General features: G+C 36.9%; 1 protein-coding gene across 1 annotated transcript in view; it reads right to left on the bottom strand.

Moving 5' to 3' along the window:
* Positions 1-24,958, bottom strand: part of SKAP2 (src kinase associated phosphoprotein 2) — a 164,335-nt gene that overhangs the window by 34,780 nt on the left and 104,597 nt on the right. The window contains exons 7-9 of the mRNA XM_019726141.3: positions 21,180-21,304; positions 20,243-20,306; positions 19,753-19,890 (exon numbers count right to left, since the gene is read on the bottom strand). Coding sequence (XP_019581700.1) covers positions 19,753-19,890; positions 20,243-20,306; positions 21,180-21,304 — 327 coding nt within the window. The remainder of the gene's footprint in view (positions 1-19,752; positions 19,891-20,242; positions 20,307-21,179; positions 21,305-24,958) is intronic.

Genomic DNA, 24,958 nt, shown 5'->3' with positions numbered 1-24,958 from the left:
CCTGGCATAATTCCATGACATGCTGTTTACCTAGAGCCGTGGTTTTCAAACTTTAGCAGCCATCGGAATCACTTGGAGGGCTTGTTAAAACAAGGATTGTGGGCCCCACCCGTAGTTTCTGATTCAGTAGTTTGGGGTGGGCCCAAGAATGTGCATTGCTAACAAGTTCCCATCCATGCTTCTGCTCCTGGGACCACATTTTGAGAATGACTAATCTTGAGCCGTGTCTTCCAAGGATTTCTTTTACATAACATTTCAATGGTTTGTGTTCTACCATTCTTTGAAGTAAATTAATTAGAACACTGTATCTTCAAATGTCACTTGTCTTTTAAGCTTCAAACTATAGGTATATCTAACTAAATAATACTAATGGAAAATTAATTATAATGAAATAAGTAAAGCAGAGATTAATTTCATATTAATCCCAAAAGATACAATGGAACTATAGAAATGCAAATGAAATTCATATTCCAGAAGTTCATATTACCCTCTTTTATTGGCTGTACAAACACAGACAAGCTAATTACATTCTCTGAACCTCAATTTTCAATCTGGAAAATAAAAATACAAAATCTACTTTAGAAAATCAGTGTGAGGATAAAAGAAGGTAAAGTAGGCAACACAATGCCCAGTACACAGATTTATAATCACAGTGATTATAATAATAATCTGAGGACTTACTGTGTACTAAGCACCATGCTAACACTATACACATAAATCTCATTCAAGCCTCAAAACCCTATGAGGAAGGTATTGCTGTTGTTCCCATTTTACAGATGAAGAAACAGAGGCATAGAAACATTTAAGGACCTTATTCAGCATAACACAGCTGTAAGAAGTAGGGTCAGGATTTGAACCCAGGCAGTCTGCCTCCAGAGCCCAAGTTCTGAGGTGCTATACTTTTCCTTCCCTTTTGATGTAAGACCTTACATAGATCACCTGTTCCTGTATTTGCTAACTAATTAAACAGCACTTTAACCTACTGCCATAACAACCTATGAGAAAGTTAATATTCATGATGTCATACTGACATATACTCTTATTTTTAACACTCTTCAATGACAAAATAACTTGGCTAACCATGACAGACTAAAAAAAAAAAGTGCCTCCCTTGAAAAATAGTGTACACTGCAGAAAAACAGGAGAAGAGTCATGTTTGTAATGGCCATAGAAAGTGAAAAGCTTGGCATTTGCCCCGTCCATTTTTCTTTCAGTTGGAAGGCAGCTTGCAAATGGAAAAATCATCTCCCATCACCTCCTTCTCAGAGACTGAATATGATGAAAAAACAGAGGAAGGCCAAGCCCTGAAGCAAGCAGAGCTGAAAGCAGCTTCCGTCCTAGCCAGGAGCCTAAGAAGATTGATTAATCCTGAGGAAGACAGCTATAGCTCCTCACCAGATTTGACTGCGGTGAGACATGAAAAATGCAGCAAATTAAAGCACTTTATATAATACGAAAGAATGGCACAAATTTCCATGTACCTATGAGGGGTTGTGCACAGACTTTCGGAATTACGTTTTCAAGACATGTTCAATTCTAAGATAAGAGGTATTTTTTTGGACACACAAATTCATGACAAAATATGTTACAGGGTCTAGAAAATGAAGGATCTAGAAGTAGAGTATTTCTGTAGAGAGGAGTTGCCAAGAAGAAGCAAGGTAGAACCTGCAGGGGAAGAAGAGAAGGCTCCTTTGATGGAGGTCTGGGGGTTTGCTCCTGCAAAATAGTATTTGATGTTCTTCAAAGTACATAAGAAGAAACATTTGAGCTTAAAAAAACAACACACTTGCTCAGTTTGGGCCCCCGAATGGGACAGGTTGAACTTTCATTTGCAAAGTGTCTCTTACTTGGATTCTAGAAATAAAGCCAACATAAACAAAATGTCTGCGCTTACGTACAAGAGCCAGGGTATTTTGAATATACATGGCAGGTCAACCAGATCTGACTTTTTGAAGGTCTCTCCCAGCAGTGTCCCTGGGGTAGCAGATGGAGTAATCGTATCTACTCTGGAAAGACAAATCCCTGCCACCCAAGGGTCCCCAAATCCAGGCAGTGTCAGCACTCCAAGACTAACCCCTCGCCTCTTTCCCAGTATGACAAAGTATTCTTGCCTTCTCATCCCCAAACCACAACTGTTTGAATTTTTTAAGTTAAATGTAACATTTTACAAACTTTTCCTGGCATTTTTAGTTAACATAAATGTTATGCTATAATTGCATATATTAAAATGCAATTTAGGGTTTATTTCCAGCTAATTAAATAATGCAATCACACATGTAAATTTAATGACATGCCCAACTATCGTACTTAATTAAAGGGTCATTCAATGTTTATTGTCCTTCCTTAGAGTAAATCATTGATTTAAAGAGAATACATGAAAGGACATATGAACTTTCCTGAACAGTCTAATTAGGAGAATAATGTTAATGATCTGAATGTAGTTTAATTGCACGACTTATTTACACCTACTCTAGCTAAATAAAAGTAATTCTCAACCAGCTATTATAGAATTCAGGTAGTTATAAACAATGTTATCATATGATCCTCACTTAGCTTTGGAAAATAATTTCTGGGTTAAAACAACTCAAGAAGAAAAATTATCTCAATAGAGTTCCCTTTAGTGAGGAAATATAATACACTACTTGGCATGTGTCCACAGGAAAAGTCTGGCTCCCAGATGCTTCTTGCCAGCCCACAGTGGATTCAACAATGTTTAAACAACTGACAATGTGCACTCATAGCACTGATGACACAGTGACCAAAAATTCAGCGGGAGCCCGTCTCCTGGGTATTTTCATATATTGAAAAGTAATATCAAAACAAAACAAATCATAGGCACACTTCACAAACCCAAAAGATTCAACACAATTCAGTTAGGCTTTTTTAAAGTAGATGTCACCAAAGTTACATAAAAATTTACAAGGAAGGCTTGTTAGACCCAGTAAGAAACACAAATAAAACATAATGTTTTTTATTGTCCTAGTGTTCTTAAAAGTGAAAAATATAAACTCTAATTTGATTTCTATATCAAAAGTCCAACAATAACTCTTTCCAGCATTAGAGTAATTGTTTCCATAACTCATTCATTATAACCATGCAATTTATATTAACATCCATGATTTCCTAAAAGCCATACTTGTTGCTAACAACTGTTTCTACGTATTAGTTTGAACCATATATTACCATTTTTGACCTCCAAAAACAGTTAACTTGATGAGATTCAGGGGTAAAGTAAAAATTCAAAATTTTGACCCTAGAGTGGTAGTGTAAATTTCTTAGACAATGTCTGTGATCTTTATAACTAGCCCGCAAGTATGTCATTTAGCTGGGATGATACACTTTCTAACCAGGAAGATTCTGAGTAAAATCTACGTCCTACTATAACACATTCAAGCATAAACAAAATACTGTTAATATTTAATATGAAATCTGCTGTCACAAATGTAGCCAACAGTAAAAAAGCCATGATACAAATAAAATTACTTTGTGTGATTTTTCCTATTTCCAGATGACAAGTTTCTGGGAGATAATATTCTCTCTCTTAATAATAAACAACTTCTGTCACATAATGTTTATGTCATGTAAGTTTTGCAAATCAATAGTGCAAAAACTGGTCTGACATTCTGGGAGAGGAGACGACTGATGGCACAGGGAATAAAATACCTTATGTAAATTAGGAGGACTTCGTTTGATTGGAATGCCAACCCCATTTTAAAGACATTCTCATGTAACCATATTAACCTCATTTAATATGACCTCAAATGCAAATATGTTTTATTCTTAGCTTATAAAACCAAGGTACACATTTGGATCTGGACGGATCTCGACCTTGGTATAACTTTTGAGTAATTCTTTGTATATACGAATACAAACGTCATTTTCCCCTAAATAGTAATAAGCAACCATTGAGGGTCATTCACTTCATGAATTCAGTATCCATTTAAGATCTCTTCCTTCATAAATTCAACAATAATTTCTTGTCAAGAAGTAATTAAGAGTCTAAATCCTATTAGCACTCAGGAGACAGAAGATATTAGACCCCTAGCATAGAGCCTTGCCTACAGTATATATACATTTTTTTGTTTATTTGACTTGAATTAAAGTTTATAAATCAAGCACTTATAATTAAGCTAAGTCTCTACTGTAATGTTTTTGCAAGAATTGATTACTGGTGACTAGAAATTCATCCTCTAGCAATATGGCCAACCAAGATGAGACAGGCCTGTCTCTCCCCACTTGCTCAAAGAGGAATACTGACTCTGTGCAGGGCGGGGTTGCGGCTGGAGTTTTAACATCTTCAGGGATACAGGACACATGGCCTTGGGGCCATGAGAAGCGGACAGCTGGAAGTAAGACACCCCCTAACCCCCACCCCAGGGAAGCCACAAGGAAGTTTTTTTGTCTTTCCAGGGCTCTGGACCATGGAAGTCAGAGGAGGAGGGAAAGGGTTTCCTGTGAGAAATCAAAACTCCAAGCCTGTATAGTGTGAGATCCAAATTTATACTATCTTCAAGTGTGGTATTCCCAAGCCAAGAAATTTAACATAAAAACTGTGAAACTCCTGGGCTGTGGCAGAAGCAAGTGCAAAACCACTGTACAGGAGCATTCCAGAACCCAGGGCACACAGCACTCCCGCAGCGGAAGGGAGAAAACCTGACAAGTTCGCAATACTTGTAGCTAGCAGAAGAGACACCCAAGTAAACAGGCAATTCCTGTGTACTCTTCTAATAGAAATCAACGCAGAATGCTGTAAGAACACAGAGAAGAGCTAAGAAATTAAAGTCCAAGGAGATGTAATTCTTTATTTTTATAGCATTACTAAGCTAGAGATTCAAAATAAAAATTGCACTAGTCTGGTCCCTTTGCTTTCACCCAGTGAAGGATTGATCCCATGTGAATATTTTCTGGGGCTTTGGACCATCTGGTTTTTAATGTCTCAAGCAATGGGGTTTCTTCTACCACTTCCTTTGGAAAGTTTTTTTTGTTGTTGTCATTGGGACCAAAAAAAATAGGTTTAAATGTTGAGGGGACTTGGCAGTTGTATTTAGTCTTTTTCTTTCTTGTTAACTCTTTCTTAAATCTTTTCATGAATATAATTGCCCCTCTTTTCCTATGACATGAATATGCTATAATCTGGCCTCTTCCAAATATACCGACTGCTTGGTATATCTAAACACTCTTTAAAGGGTCTTTGTTTAATATACACCCGGACCGTAACCACTTTATTTTCATCTTCGGAATGTCCTGTAGGTAGCGCTCAGAACCACATCTAGCCCCTCAGGTATGCACAGCACTGACTGAATAGGTCCTTTCAGATATCTCATCTACTGGCATAGACTCGGCTTTGATCTTTGTTTCTTATCAGTCTCCGATCACTCTTCCGAAACTATTTCTTATTATTTGTTATATTTTATATTTCTACTTAACAAACTCTGAGTCATACTGGTCACGCCTGCATCCCCAGTGCCTAGCACCTGCCTGACACATAATGGCTGCCTAATAAATAATTTATATTTATATTTATGCATGAATCATTGAATTACATAAATGTTGGGGTTTTTCTTTCCTCATTTCATTTTACGTTTCATGTTCTTTGTCCTTTCTTTACAGTTCACGTATTAGAATATTAAATGATCTCTTCAGAATACCTTTAAATGAATGCTGGGCTCTCAGAAACTATCAAATATAACAAGTAGGCTCAAAACTCACATATTATAAAGCATTTAGATAGCTATGGTTACATGTTTTGGGGTCACTGTTTCTTACAATTATATCTTAAGCAACATAGCAAAAGATTAGATTTTATTATGGCTACAGATGACCTTCGCCTCAACCTTCACAATCAAGCTGGGTTTCCAGGAAGAAATGATTTGTAAGGTAATTTCTGAAAGAAAACATAGGCTGACCAGGGACGTGAAATGAGGTTATCTGTGGACGAGAGAGTGCAATATGCGATGTGAAGTGTGGAGCAGGACACGTAAACAAGCGGGCTGAGAAAGGAGCTTGCCTAATTGAAGGAAAGGGTGTGGAGTGGAGAAGGGAAGCAAAGGCTTAATATAAGGAACTAGGAGGGAGCACAGCAAATCTCCACCTCAGCTCTCCTGTTCTCGAGACCCCGCAATGACTCCTCCATGCCCACTGAATCAAAGCAGTGGCTTGAAATACAGTTTTTTAAATCCTTTCCCCAAGCATCTCTCTAATCACTGATTCTTACTTAACCTTTGTTTCACCATCCTTTAAGCTGCTTATGCAACTTCCCATATCTGAGATTATTTTTAAACATGAAGCTCAATATTTTCTTACCAGTTACATTAAGCCCTCTGATTTTTGTCCTTGCATGTGTTAGCTTTCTAAAATCAGAGTTACGGTCCTGTGCTCTTTAAACCTACGTTACCTGTGGTCTTTTATGAATGCGTGGAAGCAAAGGAGAAGGTCATTTCCTGGGAAATGTCTTACTTGAGACAACTAACCTACTTCAGGGAACTGGTAACTCGGGTTGGTCCCGCTGCTTCAGTGCATGATCTCTCTTTAATGGCACACAAGATTGATGGTATTAGAGCTTTTCATCACTCAATGTACTCCATTTCATGAGTTTATTTATTTGAGACTATGCTCACTGGAACAGTAATGTTAGATTTTAATGAGGCTTTGGGAGATCAGCCATACCTCAGTGTACTAGTCATAATGTGCTACTTAGTTATCTCATTCTTTTAGAATTCTGCAGTAACTGGTGTTACTAGGAAAAGCGTCATCAGAGCGAGAGTGAGAGCAAGAGAGAGAGAGAGAAAAAGAGAGAGAGAGAGAGAGATATTCTCCTAATTTAACTTCATGCACCTCTAACTATCGACTACATTATTCAGGTATTAGTTTGTTGACTTTTTATGAGGAAGGCATTTATCTAAGTACTCTAGGGCATGCCAAGAAATACAGGGTTTGGTACCTGCCCTCAAGGAGCTTGTAAATATAATAAAGATAAGTTATAAAGATCCATCCATTTGCTTGTCTGATGAATAAATAATCACATGAAAAGTAAAATATTACTATAAGCTTTAGAGAACACTAGATAACAACAAAAATGTCACAACATGGTGTGATTAATTTTCAAATGAATGCTGCTATAGAAGTTCAGAGAAGCAGAGGTCATTTCATGCTGGGATGGGTAGGAGAGGCTTTTCTGGGAATACGGGATTTGGCCTGGGCCTGGAAAGTGGGGAGGATCTGGTTAGAAACTGAACTGAGAGCACTCCATACAGAGGGGAGTGTACGAACAAAAATGTGAGGTTGGAAAAGTACGGCATGTCTAGGGGAGACTGAAAAGTCAGTCAGTCGGTTGAAATGGGCAAGTTGGTGTAGCATAATAGAAATTGGGCTCGAGTGTGAGGTTTCAGTGAGCCTGTGGAAGACCTCTGAACCCCGAAGTAAGGAGTGCAGGCTTCATCCTGTGGGCAGTGGAGAGCCATCCCACATTTGAGAGCAACAGAAAGATATGCCTTAAGAAACTTCCAGTGTACAATTGTGTGATACGTCATCTATATGTCACACTGTGTTCACCACCCAGACTCAGTTCTCCTTTCATCACCTGAAACCTATGTAACTTTACTAACAATTGTCACCCCAATAAACTTTAATTGAAAAAAGAAAAAGAAAAAAATAATTTTTTAAAAAAGAAACTTCAGACTTCTGTTTTCTGGAAAATATTTTCCCCATTAAATGAAAAAGTATTAATCAACTTATAAAGGTTTTCAAGTCTCTTATATATGCATCAGATTCCTACTATCAGATGAGACATTCTTAATAAAAGTGCTAATACCGAGAATGGTAGAGGATATATTATAACACTGTATTTAGCTGTCTACCATAATACTATACTGTGCTTAGTATTATACCATCCTATACTATAAAAATACCATACTGTGCCCAATAAATATACAGAACCTTCAAGGGCACTGTGGAATTGTTTTGAATGGAAAGACCACAAAGATTCCACCTAAGCACATTTAGAGCAAGTACTATATTCATACCAGTACTGTGCAGTGGTGTGATAAACACACAGAATCAACAAGGGCATTTTCATTGTTTCTGATGGGCGACTTTGAAGGTTCTTTATATATAAAGGGTGACTATAAAAGGTGTGGATAAGGAAAACATGGCCAAAGTGTATAGTTAACACTGTCGGACCTTGGAATTGGTAAGAGTGTGATTTAGATAGACTAGATAGATAGATACCAGATAGATAGACAGACAGACAGACAGATAGATAGATGATAGATGATTGATAGCTAATGCTCATGGATCTACCTCTATGTGTTTAGGTTTGGTGTTTTCTATAGCTAGATATTCATACACCCATTTCTCTGATTAAATTACAGCATATTTGAGGACAGGGGCTATTTATTCGTCATCTTAGCATCCACTCTGTGTCTTATAAATAGTGAGATACATTAGAAAATATGGGAGAGTTGTGGATTGTGTAGATGAAAAAATAAAAAACTTAATCAACCAACAGTTTTATCTATACACCATTTGAGTGAATTTTTTTGTCCTCTAATTACTTCATTAACTCAACATGTTAATTTAGCACAAGGTACCTAGTGCTAGGTGGGTGACGAAAGCAGTGAGGCGAAGCACAGGGCAGGAGTAAGGAGCGATTATGAGTTCGGTCGGTCTGGAGCATGAGGGGTCTGAGCAACAGGAATGGGACTGGAAATGTAGACGTGAGTCAGACCATGGAAGGGGTTCGGGCCTGGCCAGGGCGTTTGAACTTGATTCACTAGGCAGTTAAGACCCATAAAGATTACTGAGCAAGGCAATTATTTGACCATGTTATATTTTAGGAAGATCTATCAGTTGGCAGTGTGTAGAACAGATTATCACGTTGGCTGGTGAGAGAGAGAGACAGAGAGAGACAGAGACAGAGACACACAGGAAGTGGAGAGAGCACTTAGGAGCTCTGACAATGACCCAGAAATCATTAAAGCCTGAGCAAGTGAAGCTGGGGATGAAGGATGCTTTAGAGGCAGAATCAGTGACAACTGACAACTGATTGGACTGGGGGGGGGGGGGGGGGGGGCGGGGCGGGGAGGGGACTCAAGGAAGGAGTCAAGGATAGTTTTGAGTTTTGTTTTATTTTTTTAAATGTGCATGGGTATTGATGCTGTTAATAGAAATAGAAAAGAAAGGAGGAGGAACAGTATTTGTAAGAGATGGTGAATTTGATCTTCGATACGAGTTTGAAACGATGGGCAAAAGTCACTTGAAATGTGAGGCCAAAGCTCAGGGGAGAGGCTAGCTATGAAAACGTTGGTATATTCTCCTTTCTGGTGTTTTCTGTACACATGTGCCAGTAACTGCTTACTTGATAGCTAAGAACAAAGGATTCTTACCACAATTCTGTTGCGAGGTAGTCTAGTTATTGGCTAAAAGCTTGACCTCCAGAGCCAGAATACCCAGGTTCAAATCCCAATCCCACCACTTCCTAGCTTGTGACTCTAAACAAGTTACTGAATCTGCCTGTGCCTTAGCTTCCACCTGTAAAATAGAGATAGTAAAAGTAGCTGGGCCATAAAATAAGTATGCTTGTTAAATGAGATAACACTTAGGAAAATACCTGGCACACACTGTGAGCCACTGTTGTTCTAATTATCATCATGTCACCTTCTAAATTCTTTTGATGAACTAGCTACAAAGTGAAGATGCTTTACATGCTCAAACCACATGTAGGTATATGGAGTCACACAAAATTGTATAACGTTGCCCAAGGAGAGAATAAAGAGATCAAGAGCTCTTAAAATCCATTTGTTTTGTCACATAGGACCATTAAACAGCATTTGATGTACATGGGCCACCTCACATAACATACATGTCCGTCTCACGTTAGCAATTCAGTACACATTTCCCAAGTGTTATCGATGCACACAAGACGTATTAAGGATCAGTTCCTCCTGCAAAGACCCGGCTTGACCTGGCTTTTGCCTCTCCAATCTCGTTCTAACCTCTCTCTGCGAGGCTGCCTGTGGTTCTCCTTTCTGATTCCTGAACACCTCAGCATTCTCCGGCCTCAGAGCCTTTGCATGGTGCTCCCTCTGCCTAGAAGGTGCTTCCCTTAGCTTTTTGTATTTGCCAGTTTTAGCTAAGAGGTTGCAGTTTAAAAGTCACCTCTTCCTTGACCACAGACTATAAAATAGTGACTCCTCTCACATCATGCTCTTATCTTTGCAGCGCTTACTACAATCTGTCATGATCTTAATAGAGACCCCCAGGTCTGCCTTTTTATGCCTAAACCCCCAACAGCTAGAACAGAATCTGGCATATAATGGACTTGCAGTAAACATTTGTTGAATCAATTAATTAAATGCAAAATAACATCAAATGATGAGAAGATAAGAAAAGACAAAGTAGAAACAAAAAGCTTCACTACTAAAGAAATACAGGATAAATAGGAAAACAATCTGAAACAATCAGCAAGCCTCAGGAGATGAGGGGATCTAAAACAGTGCTGACATGCTTATTTATAAATATGATCTGCAGCAAGAAAACAAAACAGGAAAGGTCAAAGGAGGAGACAGTTTCCAGAAGAAAGAGGTGACCAGTACAATGAAATTTCCAGAGATGAATTTGCGGATGAGGTTGATGACTGAGAGCGTTGACGACTTTGGGGAAGCTGAGTGAAGGCATAAGGACAGAAAACCAAACTGCCAGGAGTTAAGGAGTGAGCAGGTGAACAGACAATGAAGAACGGGACAAACAGTTCTCCCAAGGATTTAATGCTCAAGAGAAGCAGAGTTAGGTTGTAGCACCGTGAACCCAGACGAGGAATGTGGAAAGGGGCCCCGAAAGGAGGCAGGAGATCTGGGATCTGGTTCCAAAGGGAGCTAGAAAACGGCCACTCTGCATCTGCTTTCCTTGTTCATCTACCAGAAACATGTCCTGCCCCAGCTCAACTCCCGTAATAAGGACACAGGGGCTCAAGGTCAGCAGATATGAGGAGCTGTTATTTCTTTGCAAGAGTTCTAATGAAGTTCTAATAAAGAGGAACAAATCTATAGAAGAAGGTTTTATTTGAAACAAAATCAAGGTAAAGTTTCACTTAAGCTTAAGTTAAGCTGGTTTTCTTCCACCTTCTTGTAGGCTTTGCACTTATTCCACTGCAGCACTTGCTGAGACCAGATATGAAAAGTGCTTATATTTATCACTGACATTTTGTTGAACTTGTCCATTCGTATTAATCATTGCTTTAAAGTAAGCAGCTGAGTACTCTTAGGAAGTTGATATTCCCAGCTGACCTATCTGCAAAAATATTGGAGCTTGATGCGCTCCTGCTGCAATCAATGTGTTCATGGAGGTGTGTGTGTGTGTGTGTGTGTGTGTGTGTGTGTGTGTGTATCTATTTTTTCTGGGACCTAAAGAAACAAGTAGATTTTTGTGAAGCCGCTACAAATTTTATCATATTCTGTCGTCTGAAAGCATGGAGGAATTACAAACAAAAGCCGGCTCCGACCTGTTTATATTCTACATGGGAGGCAAATCATATCTGTGGAAGGAAGACTCCAGTTAAAAAGTGTGATACAAAGGTGATTTGAAGCTAGGCCTTGAAACTAATTGTTGAGATTTCTTGGTGTTAAAGGATGAAGTACTCAGTTAGGCACACATAAAAACTATGGCACGGTGCTTTACCGGGTACAGATACAAAACCTACAGTGTGAATATTTGACCTTCTGGCACACTTTTGGGATTCTTCACCTAAGGTTCACAGAAAAATCTTAATAGCCCAGCCACATTAGTGTAATGTTTCTTCTTGCTTTATATATGTTAGCATTTTAGTCTGATTAGAATGGCTGACATTTGTTTACATTTTGGTTCAGAATTTTTAATATGCATTCTAATGGTCCCCATTAGAATGTTACATTCCCATTAGACAATGTAACATAAACATTGAGTCCAAAAAATTAGAATTTGGTGGCTAAATAATCCAATCAATCAATAATTTCTAGAATGTTCTCCCAATTCCAGTTCTTTAGGGATTCTCTCATTTGTCTTATTCATCACTGTCTCCCTCGAAATTCCCGGTAAAGCACCACGCCATAGTTTTTATCTGTACTGTTTCCATTGTCTTTCAGAACTACGTATTTTGTAATTTCCATTGTGATTTCCTCTTTTAACTCATGAGCTGTTTTGAAGTTTATTTTTCAGCCTCCAAACACAGGGAGTCTGGTATTTTTAACTATTTTTTTAGTGTTGGTTTCTAATTAAATTTCATTGTCATTAAAGAATGTGGTCTGTATGATACAGAGTCACTGAAATTTGTTGAGATTTCACTTGTGAACTTACATATAGTTAATTTCCATGAATAGTCTATGTGTACCGAAAAGAACATATATCTTTCTTATCTTTTCAGATAGATTATATGAAGTTTATTAATTCTTTGGTTCAAATCTTCCATATCCTTACTAATTTTTTGCCTCCATGGTCTACCAGTTTCTAAAAGTGGTATGTTAAAATCTCTCACTATGATTGAGGATTTGTCAGATTTGTCTTACGCGTTTTTGCTCTATAGATTTCAATTTGTAGTGGCTTCACAAAAATGTACTTGCTTCTTTGCTTAATAGTTAGATGCATGCAAGTTTTACCTTCTTTTACTATCATTATGTAGTGTCCTTCTGTAGTTCTATTATTGCTTCATGCCTTATCTTCTATATTGTCTGAGCATTACGTTGTTATACTTGCTTTCTTTGGATAGGTATATTTATTTACATTCCTTTACTTTGAAACTTTCTATGTCATTTTGTTTCAAGTATATCACCTGTAAGAAAAATGTTGCTAGATTCTTTTTAAAAATATTCAGTATGATTATTTCTGTCTTTTAATAGTTTAATTTAATCAAGCTACATTTATTGTAATTACTTTTGCATTGGGGCATATTTTTACCATATTTTCTCTTTGTTCCTTTTTTCTCTTTTCCCGCCTTCTCTTGGATTTAGTTGTTTTCTGTGATCACCTTTTATTTCCCCTCTGCTGCTTTGGGAACTCGGAGGTTGCATCTCTATTTATTGAGTACTTATTTTGTAATTTTGACATGCATTTCCTAACAAAGACTGAAGTTACTCAGCATTTCTCTTCTTCCTGCTCCTGAACAAAACAACACTTAGCATGCTTTCACGACCCACATCTCCATCTTGCCCCAGGTAATGTTTTAACTGTTAGATAAATTTAGTGTAACCCATTTTTTAAATTTAAAAAAAAAGTTTATTTCAAAATAATCAATAGTTAATGTTATTGACATATTTTACCCAGTTCACTGTTGTTTCTTGTATTCTCTGCCTTTGCGGTGTTCACTTGTCTTCTGGCTGCAGTACGTGGTAAGGGGCAGAGCTGGGATTCAAAGCTCTGCCCCTTAGCACGTACTGCAGCCAGAAGACAAGCAATCTGTGCTTGCTCCCAGAGTCCTTGCTCTCAACCACAGAGACTTCTGGGTGTAGATATACAGCAAGGTATTCTGTGTATGGAGGCTGTGGGTGGAACCAGCAGATAAGAGGCAGATGGAGAGAAGGAGGGGAAGTGGAGGATGGCTGGAAAGAAGGTGTCACCATAGTTTTGTCATGAAGCTTTGACACAAGGTTAATATTTACACTATCTGCTAGAAGATAGGATTCCTATATCAGAAAAGCAAAAACAACAGACTCAGGACATAAATATAGCAAAAATATGTACGACATAAATAAACGTGGGGATTATGTGTGTAGAAGTCAAGGCTTGGGCCAGAAAAGACAGAGATAACTATACTCTGAGGCCTGTATAAGAATGGCAGGGGGATTCCTAGCATCTAGTAAAAGTGCCTGGAACACAATATGTGCTCAAGAATATGTCTGGAATGAAGGAAATGAAAGTAAGAAAGAAAAAAGAAAGGATGGAAATGAAAAATAGGAGGGAGGAAAATAAAAGAATGAGAAATGGAGGCAGGTAATAAGAGAGTAGGAAGAAAATGAAAGGAAATAAAAGGGCAGAAGAAAGTAAATGAAAAAAGATCTCATTTTTAAAAAATTGTATATGCATTTGCATATTTGTAAATGGGCAAAACAAGACTAAAGATTCATATCAAACTGTTAACAATGTTTATTTAGGTTGGGGGGTGAATGGCTTAAGGTTTTTCCAGTGAGCGTGTACTGTCTGTAAATAAAAATTAAAAATTAAGACTCAGCAAGAGCAAAGGGGAAATGAACAAAGAATAATAAAGAACCATCGCGTGTGGTTTGTGACGTACACTCAGGTGAGCCCATCTTCACTGAGCCTCTCTGGGGCTGCCTCAGGGACTCCCTGTCGACCTCCAGAAACAGAGACCATTTTTCCTGCCATTCTTCCATTAATCTCTTCAAAATCTAGGCCCAAGAAGGGAGAGAAGCCCCATAAGAGGGCTTCCTGTTCCTCTTAAAGCTACTTGTCAAATTCCAGGTGGTCCTGGAATTTCTTAGCCTGCATTCTTCCAAGATGCCCTACTCCTTTTACAGAAAATCCAATACCTCACACACAGGTCTTTCAATTCCGCCTCAAAAGAACCCCAGCAGGATATGATAAACCAAGTACCTATATAAGAAAGGTACATATGTACAATATCAAAGAAGACTCTTCCTTCACAGATTGTAGCTTATGAAAATAGAAAAAATGTTTCCCTCCTTTTTTGTCTTTCATGGTTTTCTCCTTTCTCTTAAGACTGACAGCACTTCAATCCCCCGAAAGAAACAGTGACAGACAAGTCCAGCTGGTCCCTATGATCCAGAGGCATTCTATGTAATCCTAGTTTCATATATGTAAGGAAACCTATGTCAGGTCCATAAAAATAAATTCTCATACTGAGTGTGGATTATGGGTTTTTGCAACTCAGGAGATACAGATAAAAAGGTGATAAACCAAAAGCTGTCTATTATACATCCCTGTGCCAGGATTTCTCAATCTCAGCACTACTGACGTTTTGGACCACGTAATTCTTTGTGGGAGGTTGTCCTTTATATTACAAGATGTTTAGCAGCGTCCCTGGCCCCTATGCATTAGATACCTGTCTCTCTCTCTCTCTCTCTCTCTCTCTCTCTCTCTCTCCCTCTCTCACACACACACACACACACACACACACACACACACACACACACCAGTTGTGGCAGCCAAAAATGTCTCTAAGTATTAATTAAATCATTAAGTGTAGCCTGGGGGCCCAAATCTCCCCTGGTCAAGAACAACTAAAGTAGCTCCAAGTTGCAAAGATGGGTTAGTTTATATTTCTACTAATGGAAATATGTTTTGCATGCACACAGACAGGTATTTGGGGTTTTAATATGTATTAAACGAACTCTTATAATGACAAGAAATCATCTGCCACACCAAGAGCAAAGCAGAGAAAAGCTGCATGACAGGCACAACTGTTCCAAAGCTTCACACCACATTATGACACAGGCAACTCTATGAAGAACACTAAAATCACATTTATATTCAGCAAAGATAAAAATAGAAACAATTAGTTGTGTGCAGTGACCCTAATTTATGAATGTTTCCCTTATATTCTATAACTTCAGATAACCCTCTCAGCAGAGTTCAGAGCTAACATCATCCAAAAAAATCGACTCTAATCTAGTTACATACTTGGAAAAAAATATTTACCATACCATTTATGAGGACACTCTATCACCACCCTTAATAACTTTGTAATTCAGTACCATAGTTGGAGAAAAAAGAATGCCAGCAGGCTGCCTGCACAAACAATATTAAAATTCTGAATATATGTGGTTCTGTGAAAGTCACTGGTATTTTTACATTGTATTCTAAAGAAATAATGAGAAAATTTCTTTGGTGAAACCACAACCTACCATCACTTATAATGATGTTAATACTAAAGACTCCAGGATCCCCTATAATCTTGATATTAAGTTGGTAATATAAGTGATAATTATTCAGCAAGAAAATAAAGCTATGATGTATTGGGGGCGGAGAGTTGTAACCCCTTATTAAGTTACCACTTGTGTCCACTTGCTGGAGATTACTCCAAATTTAAGTACCCAAACACTGTTCTTTTTTATGTAATTATCACAGTTTCATTGAAAAAAATTACAGCTGCATTTTGCTTTATATCCCATTTTCGATACGGATAGTTGGACTGAATAAATTTAAAACGCAATCGAATGACCAGAGGACAAAAACATCCTTTTCTGGCTCAGAATAGTTTAATCTGTCATTACATTAAAAAAAAAAAAAAATGAATTAACACTTTAACAAAATAGGTTAATGGAACTGGAAATTTGTCTTCCTGTTTTATGTTGCCCTCTCTCCTCTAGTCCACTTGCCAGAAGAATTTCAAATGCAATTCCCCTGAAAGCTGCAGATTTAATAGGCTAATGGGCGGTTACCATTCTTGTTACTGGGCTGATTCCATTCAGTCTCTATCTAGAAAAATTGTTTTGTTGTTGTTGCTTCTGCATCATTTCCTGACATTAAAGAAAAAAAGAAAGCAAGTGACATGGTAACTAGAAGACAAGAGCAAGCTGGGTTGATTTCTACGGCAATTTCCCTAGTATTGCTTTTCCCTTTCAAGATTCAAAATCAAACAAAAGCGCTCCTCTGTATTTTTAATGAAATAATGAGCAATAACTTCTGAAATTATGAACTCATTACTGTGTTATGAAACCGTTTAATACACTTTGATCAATATATTAGCACACACATGCTCTAGTAATATTACAATGTAAGCAAACCTGACTGACCTATGCTAATAGGTACTAAGACATAAAAGGTGCATTAGGGTATTTGAAGAAAAGCCAAATACCTTGATTACTCCCCAGAAATGGCACTCCCTCAGCTCTTCTGTACATATGCACAAATCCCCTAAATGCAAAGAAACCTTACATATTTATTCTTATTCTTTTATGAAGTTAGTTAAAAATTAATGAACAAGAAATTAAAGAGAAGCTGCTGTAATAAAGTTAGAATATTCTAACTGAAAAACAATTACAATGAAACTACTTACACTCCCACAGAATTATAAACATTTTTCAAGGGATATTTTGCAATACAATTTTTTTAAACAATGTTTTCTTCTTCTTACTCTTGAGACTTAAACACTGCAGGTTTATTTTACATTAAAAAATACATTTATTAGAGTAAGAGCTTTTACTTTCTCAGAAAAAGAACTCTGTGATTTAAAGTAACATGTTGAATGTTTGCTTAGATTTTTCTTCAACATTTATATGCTTCATCTTTCAACTAAGAGGATTAGTTTTCAACTATATGTAATTGACAGAAAATTGTGTTGAAATGGCAGTATTAATTCATTCTGGGAATTTAATCAATCAGATTTCTCAGAAATGCAGTTCTTTGTACAGAACTGGAAAAAGACCAACAGTTTGTAAATGTGTTCACTGCCTTTCCACTGTTTTCGCCTCCTCTCAAAATTATATTCCTATTTTACAGAAATGAAAGCAATTAGCTTAATTCTTATCCTGAAAGAGAGATCATTTTTTAACGGAAAAAAGTTACCTTTCTAGTTTTAGATATTTAATCAAACAAAAGCTCTAACACTGAGACAACTGTAGGGCTTTCATTAAGAAAAATCCCCTTTGTAACGGCTGGCTCAAACTGGACAAACTTGAGCTGTGCAGATGTTGCAGTGGGTCTGGGTTCCACTGGGGAAGAAAGAACTAGATATTCCACAGCTGCCTATACCAGCTTCCTTCCCAGGAGCACAGTTGTAGGTTCTATCGAGCTCAATCACTCTGTACAGCAACTGGGATCCCAGGCAGGGGCCAAGGAATCCCAGAGCAGCTCAGATTTCTTCCAGTCCCACAGCAAGAAATAAGACTACTTAAAGAGTAACTAGGTATTTCCAACAATTATTTGGCCCCAGGCCAAAAAAATGAAGCACATCTGTAATAAGAGAAAATAAAAGATGTTTCACATTTCTAAGATTTCAAGCTACTTACAGAAGATTTTCCTTGGGTCTTTGTTAGGAAAATGACTATGAATAGTTGATCTTTATTCCTTACCAATATTTTACTGGGAGGGCGGGGAGAGAATGGTCAAGTTGAAGAAATGCAGAACTTAACAGTTAGTTCAAGGATTCTAATGTAATCCATTCATTGCAGGGTTTTAAAGGAATAATGTCTATGACAGTAACAGTATGTTTAAAGGTAATACACTCCCCCCATTTTACATCAGTATACATTCCCACAAGCTCTTACGGACATCTTAAAAACTGAAATAATGGTATTAATGATATGGGGTGCCTAAAAGCAAGCAGTCAGAGAATACTCTTCCCTACTGGAGGAGAACTGGTGCTATGGCAGGTGGCATTTCCATACAATAAATCAGAAAGGAAGGACCTACGAACATATAGCTCATTAAACTAACAGAAAGATACAGATTACTATTCGACAAAATTATGCTTTTATACTAATCATCTTCTTCTAGGGTAGTAAAAGACAACACATAGATGCCTATTCTGAGTAGTTTTTATATCTTGAATTTATGATACCATTAAAACCATTAATCTTACTTGTTCAGAAAATGATTATTATACCTTCATACAAGTACTTGCAAGAACGTAGCAGAGACACCAATGAAAACAATGACGATGTGCAATGTAACATGGGCTTGTGGGCTTGCGATGATTCAAGCACTGTGGTAAGAGCGCTGGATACATTACCTCACTCCCCCGCCCATGAGATTATCCCCATTTTATAGATGGAGGAACTGACTTGTAAGGTCACCAAGCTAGACGGTACCGCCAGAATTTAACCTTTCTGACTCTGAAGTCCATCTGCTAGTTGTTATGCTCTGCTGACTTCACTGAAAATAACACTTGTACATTAAATTGGAGCGTTTTAAGTCTTTTTGAAATCAACTTTAAAGGTTTATACTCTGTTGTTCAATTGTTCTATTCAGAGAAAAATAGACTCTCTACATGAGATGTTAGTTAAATCTCACTTATGTTGCTTATAATCCCCTTTCCTTCTCTGAGTACTGACACTTCTAACAGCCAGAGAGAGGCTCACTTCAACCTAGAGTATTAGTAATGCAATAATTCCCTGAATATTTTCATATTCTAAGTATCCTGAGTTCCAGATGCCTGCTTTTCTGTTTTAGGTTGACCCTCAAAACTACAGGTCAAATAGCTAATAGGCAATTTTATGTTACATAACGGATCCTGGGGCATATAAACACTAAACCACACCTGAAAATGTATAATAAGAAAACTTATTCGTATCAGTAGTAAACCATCAAATGAGAAAACTTCAAGCCTTAAAAGCCCTTTGTTTACAGTTCAACAATATTCCTCCAAGACAACGCCACACACTACAGCAAGGAATGTATGAGGCAGAAGTTGTTGACATATGGGGTGTGCACAGAACTTCTGGTTAATGGAAGTTCCAAGATGTATAAATAAAAAATGATGTGTGAGTTGGTGGAAAAAACTGTAAGGCAAGTCAATTTTTTAATTAAAAAATTATGTAGCATAAACAATGCTAATGAGCCAAAAGTCCCAGGAGATCAGGACTGTATCTGCTTCATTTTAACATTCCGTTCACTTTTCATAAGCGTACATCCACTCACTTGAAATATCTCAAGCAGAACCCTTTTCGTAAAATAGAGTTTTGAAGATTTTCTTTGTCCTTGTTCTTAATAGCTCATCATTTTCTACGCAAACTGTCAACTTGATGACATAAAAAAAAAAAAAAAAAAGCTCTAAAATCCTTAAATGATTCGCCAGATAATAAATACCTGGAAGTTCTTCATAAATTTCATCATCGATTGGTTGACCGCCTGCTGGCGCACTGCTGACTGGTAGAGGATGATCAACGTCATCATATAAATCTCCTCTTTCATCATCATCCTCAGGAATAATATCAGATCCCATATCTACAAAACACATTTCAGGAAGCAAATTTTTAAAGAATGCAAAAGAGGTTGTCAAACCCTATTTTCTAAATTAATGCAGCCCTACAAAGTCGCAACATTGTTATACGCTATATCCTTAACTTAAAACATTGTTAAAAATTGATGGTTGCACAAATATGTGAATTCCAAAATTGCCAATTGGTACTTATAGAATACTTTTGTAAATTTGAGGTCCATGGTCTGTATTCATACCAGTCACGTCCCTGTGGTCATTCTCACAGAAATTCAATAAGCTTTTATATATGAAAATCCAAATCATTCAGTTATTCAGTATTCAAAGACTGTGATAACTTGTTCAATGGATCGCACTTACCTTGTAATACAAATTTCAGCTGCTGTACCCATTCTTCGGCATCTTTGGGAGAAGCTGCTGTGAACTAATAAAAAACAAACAATAACAAGAAAAATCACCACAGTAGAAATGAAAGGTATGTCACACTCTTATCAGTTCTTTAAGACCATTAGTAATTCTTTTCATGTCTAGTACTACTTTTCTTGCAAGGATGCTTCTTATAATGTACAGTTAATTTTGACAAATTTACGTAATTGAAGCAGAGGATGATGGATTTGAAACTCTGATCAGCAGCTGGCAGCTGTGCAAGAAAAAAAGCTGCTTCTCTTCATCAATGTCAAAGACAGAACTGATGAACAAAATTTGCCCTTGACAATTAGAAGACACCCATGAATTTCTTTAGACTGCTGGATATAGTTTTCTTAAAAATGTTCTTGTCAGATTCCAACACACTACCTGACAACTTAATTAACTGGCTTTCAACTGCAATCTCAGATATTTAAAACTTATTAAACATACATTCCATATTGATGCTAGCTGATAGCTCTTGAATTGCAAAGCTGATACGTGCCTTTACCTTCGTTTTCTCCCACAAGCCTAAGCAATACAATATGCAGTAACACTCTGATATTTTTCGTTTGATAATTTTACTCTTTCTGCTATGTAATTCTTTGAAGAAATCACACAGTTCTATTAAAATAGATATAAGATGCAATATGTGAAGTAACTGATAAATTACATATCACTTGTTCTTTTTCAAGAAGATATCACTTATTAATCAGAATTTTTTGTATACATGTATTACCTCTTATGTGAACGTTCAGTGTATAAAAACCAGTATTCTCTTTATTTCTAACATGTCAGGGAGAGTTGTTTTAACAAAATGTTAATGTCCTTATAAAAAAAAAAATCAGAACATTCTATCAACTTCATTTCAAAACGACGTAAGCACTCCAACCTGGTAGACGCGTTTATCGGGAGCAGAGATTTCAAAACAGCAATCCTTCTTCGCATCCTTCCTGAGAGTGTGATTCATTCTGACATTGTAGCCATCGATTGCAAATTCACCTTTCTGTTGTTTGTCTGTGGAAGATAAAACGAAAGTCAGAATTTCATTACTACAGTGAGTATAAATACCCGGTCGATTTTCTCTTATTGAGATTTTCTTTGTCAGTTCTTGGAAAGAATATACTTGCTTCCATAGTATAATGTTTAAATAATGTTCCTAGATATCACTTTTAATTCTAAAATCATAGACGTATTTAGGATTGTTGGGTCTAAAAAGGATATCTCGGGGCGGCCAGATGGCTCAGTTGGTTAGAGCATGAGCTTTCAACAACAAGGTTGCCGGTTCGATCCCCACATGGGATGGTGGGCTGTGCCCCCTGCAACTAAGATTGAAAATGGTGACTGGACTTGGAGCTGAGCTGCACCCTCCACAACTAGATTGAAGGACAACAACTTGGAGCTGATGGGCCCTGGAGAAACATACTGTTCCCCAATATTCCCCAATAAAATTAAAAAAAAAAAAAAAGGGTATTTAATGGAATCGGAGAAGAGGTCTGCAGATAGTGGTCTTACTCAGCAGGATGAATAGAAATAAGACACTTTCATGTATGGAAAATTCAGGAACTGGAACTCAGAACTTAATAGACAAACTCACTACAGGGGGAAAACCCATCTAGTTGAAAACTCACTGGGCTTTATTTACCACTATCTCTTCTCATTACCACCCTCCCACCCTCACCATTCAAAAACCTCTAAAAACACAACTTAAAAAAAAAAAAAAAAAATTCTAAATTGGTATGAATTGAACTTTAAATGTAAAAAGCAAAGCAGAACAAACAAAATTAATTATTAAGAGATGTGAGGGGAAAACAAAGTATTTGGTTGGAGAAAAGTGGTAAGGCAAATACAGAAGCATTAGTTACCCAAACAAAACCAGAAAAAAAAGTAGGTTTCTTAACCAGTCAGTGAACAATTAAACTGGTAAAGCACGTTTGAACCCCATGTGATGAAGGATCGAAAGAAATGATAACTTGAGCTTTAACTTAGTCAGATATTATTTTAAAGACAAAGTAGGAATACAACAAAGGATCTGATACTCTGAGACTGAAAATAAAATCAGCTTTCCTAGTTCTCCCACTTAATACCGTTCTGAGAGAAAAAGTGGCGCAGCTATAGGTTTATTTCCTAGATTAATACACAATATTAAAATCATAAGGACAACTGTCATTTTTACTGAGCTTGGGGGAAATGTAGAAATGCTTCCATATTGGGGGATGAAGGGCTTTTTCACCTCAATGCACCAAATAATACTTATCTCCTTTTCTTAACTATACTAATTTAATTCCTGAAATAACACACATTTTTAAAAAGGTCACCAAGATCACACCTTGTTCAAAACATCAAATGAGAAAAAAATCTGAGTTAGCAATCTCTGCCTTAAATCTGGATATTCTAATCATAGTTAGTCATAACTTACATCTCTTTGGATGATTGAATAGACAATTCAGATTCAAAAATTTGAAGTTTGCTTTGTTGGAAAAGTCTACAGTGAACTCTATGAGGTTCAGGAAAACTATAAAAATTAGACCAACATTTCCCAAAGTGTGTTTTATGGGATCTTAATAGGTTTCTATGATCAAATAAGTTTGGGAAATGCTGAATTAAATAAAGTTAAGCAGGTTTCGTTAGTGCAGGCCCTCTTGAAGTTCTTAATATATTTACATATTGATTGAATTTCTATGAGAAAGATACAGAATGTGGCATTTCCCAAAATTATTTGTCCATAGAACACTTTTTCACAGAGCATTTTATGGAACTGGTACTCCCGGGACATATTTTGCAAAATACTTAACTAGAAAAATAATATTGAGGAAAAAGTATTAAAATAATAGTTAAGCACAGTTGGTTCTTCTAAAATGCCCCAAGAAGACTAAGTCATTCATTCACTCATTCAACAAATTTATACTGAGTACTTAAAACAAGCAAGAGAGTGTAATAAGGATGGTGAAACAAAAGCTGTTAACCACCTTACCAGACCTTTCCCACCTTCTCATTGAAACACACACACACACACACACACACACACAACAAATTTAAGTGTTCCAGAAACATTAGTCAATGATCCACTAGACTGCAAAAAAATTTAATTTTTCACTTTAAGGTATGGAAGTAATTGGAAGCAAAATATCAAAGCCATACTGGACAATTTTGAGAGATTTCCTTTAATTTCCCAGGAAAAACAGGATTTTCAGGACCAGTTGGAGGAAACTGGCTCTCTTACTGCACAAGGGCTCAATTGCTCTACTCACATGGCTCATATGATCTAAAGCCCATGCTTTCTACCTCTAATCTGGGTCTAAAATTCTTAGCAATGTAAGGAGTGGGGATGGCAAATGCACAAGGATTGGGACTTTACATCTGGAGATGCAAACTTAGCACTACAAAGACTGAGTTTAAAAGAGCAGCAGGGAGCAGGATACCTTCCTGTGCTAGATTATTTAGGAATAAGACAACCAGCAGCTGAATGAACTGATTCCCTCTTTAGACTAGCAGACCCACTTTAGATAAAATCCTCAGATATATGCTATGGGGCTATGCATTAGATCTTCTGTTACAGTCTAAGAGAGGGACGTGAGCAGTCTCTAGTCAGATGAACCAGAGAGAAGCGACTGATCCAAACTACAGTTAAGCATCCCAGGTTATAGACACATGGACAGTATATCCTTGTCCAAGGATAAGTAAAAGAGGAAAAGCAAACAAACAAACACAAGTGCCATAAAAATATTCCATAACACAAAAACGTAACATAACACTCACAATGTAGAAAGCAGAAGACTACGAGAAACAGAAATAAATGTTAGACAATTGTTTTGCATCTTTGATAAAGTAAAAAGAAAAAAAATATTCTGAAAAAGATTAAAGATGAAACAATGTAACATAAAATAAAGAGAAATGGCTGAGATGAGTCGAATTGGAATGGAGGTGCTAAAATAATAGAAAAGTACTGTACAAGGAAATGAGAAATACAGCAGCAAAACAAATGATATATTAATGTGATAAAAAGTTAAAAATTTTGAACACCACTGAAAAATCAGATCAGATATACGTACTTAAAAAAAAATTCCCTCAGTAGGTAGAAAAAAAGAATAAGGGGAAAGAGTGACAAAATGTATATGGAAGACTAACAAAAATATCAAAGAAAAAAATTGGTGTCCTGGAAGAAGAGTAACAAATAAAGCAGTGCCAACACAATAATCAAAGATGTTACAGAAAAAAAACTCATTCCACCAAAGAAAGACATAAGCTACAAAACAAAGAGTATTGTTGTTTTACGTAGTTAACTATTTAACTATGTAAAAATAATAAAGAGAAACTAAAATCTAGACCTATTCAGCTGACTGTTGAGTATTCAAGGATAAATAATCACATAAATATCTGAGGGGGGCAGGAGGGCCGGTGAGAATATCGTACCAGAAAGTTTGAAGAAAATGAAAGGAAATTCATAGCTTTCTCAATAGCTTTTGCAAATCCATAACCATAAAGTAGCCTTATTTCCAATTAGCAAATGTGAGATGAGAAGCTCAAGACATGAAATGGACAGAATCTGGCTCTAATAAGACTCTGCTCTTCTCTCTTCACATGTGCATCTCTTTTAGACAGAGAAAAAGGAGAAAACCTTAGCGTTCCATGGCAATCCATAATAATTTGTGTACAGGTCAGTTCCACAGT

This window comes from Rhinolophus sinicus, chromosome 4 (genome assembly GCF_057876585.1).
Source record: "Rhinolophus sinicus isolate RSI-liver-muscle chromosome 4, RSI-T2T, whole genome shotgun sequence".
NCBI classification, from domain to species: Eukaryota; Metazoa; Chordata; class Mammalia; order Chiroptera; family Rhinolophidae; genus Rhinolophus; species Rhinolophus sinicus.
The sequence above is the reverse complement of the archived record's forward strand: the minus strand, read 5'-3'. Positions and strand labels throughout refer to the sequence as shown.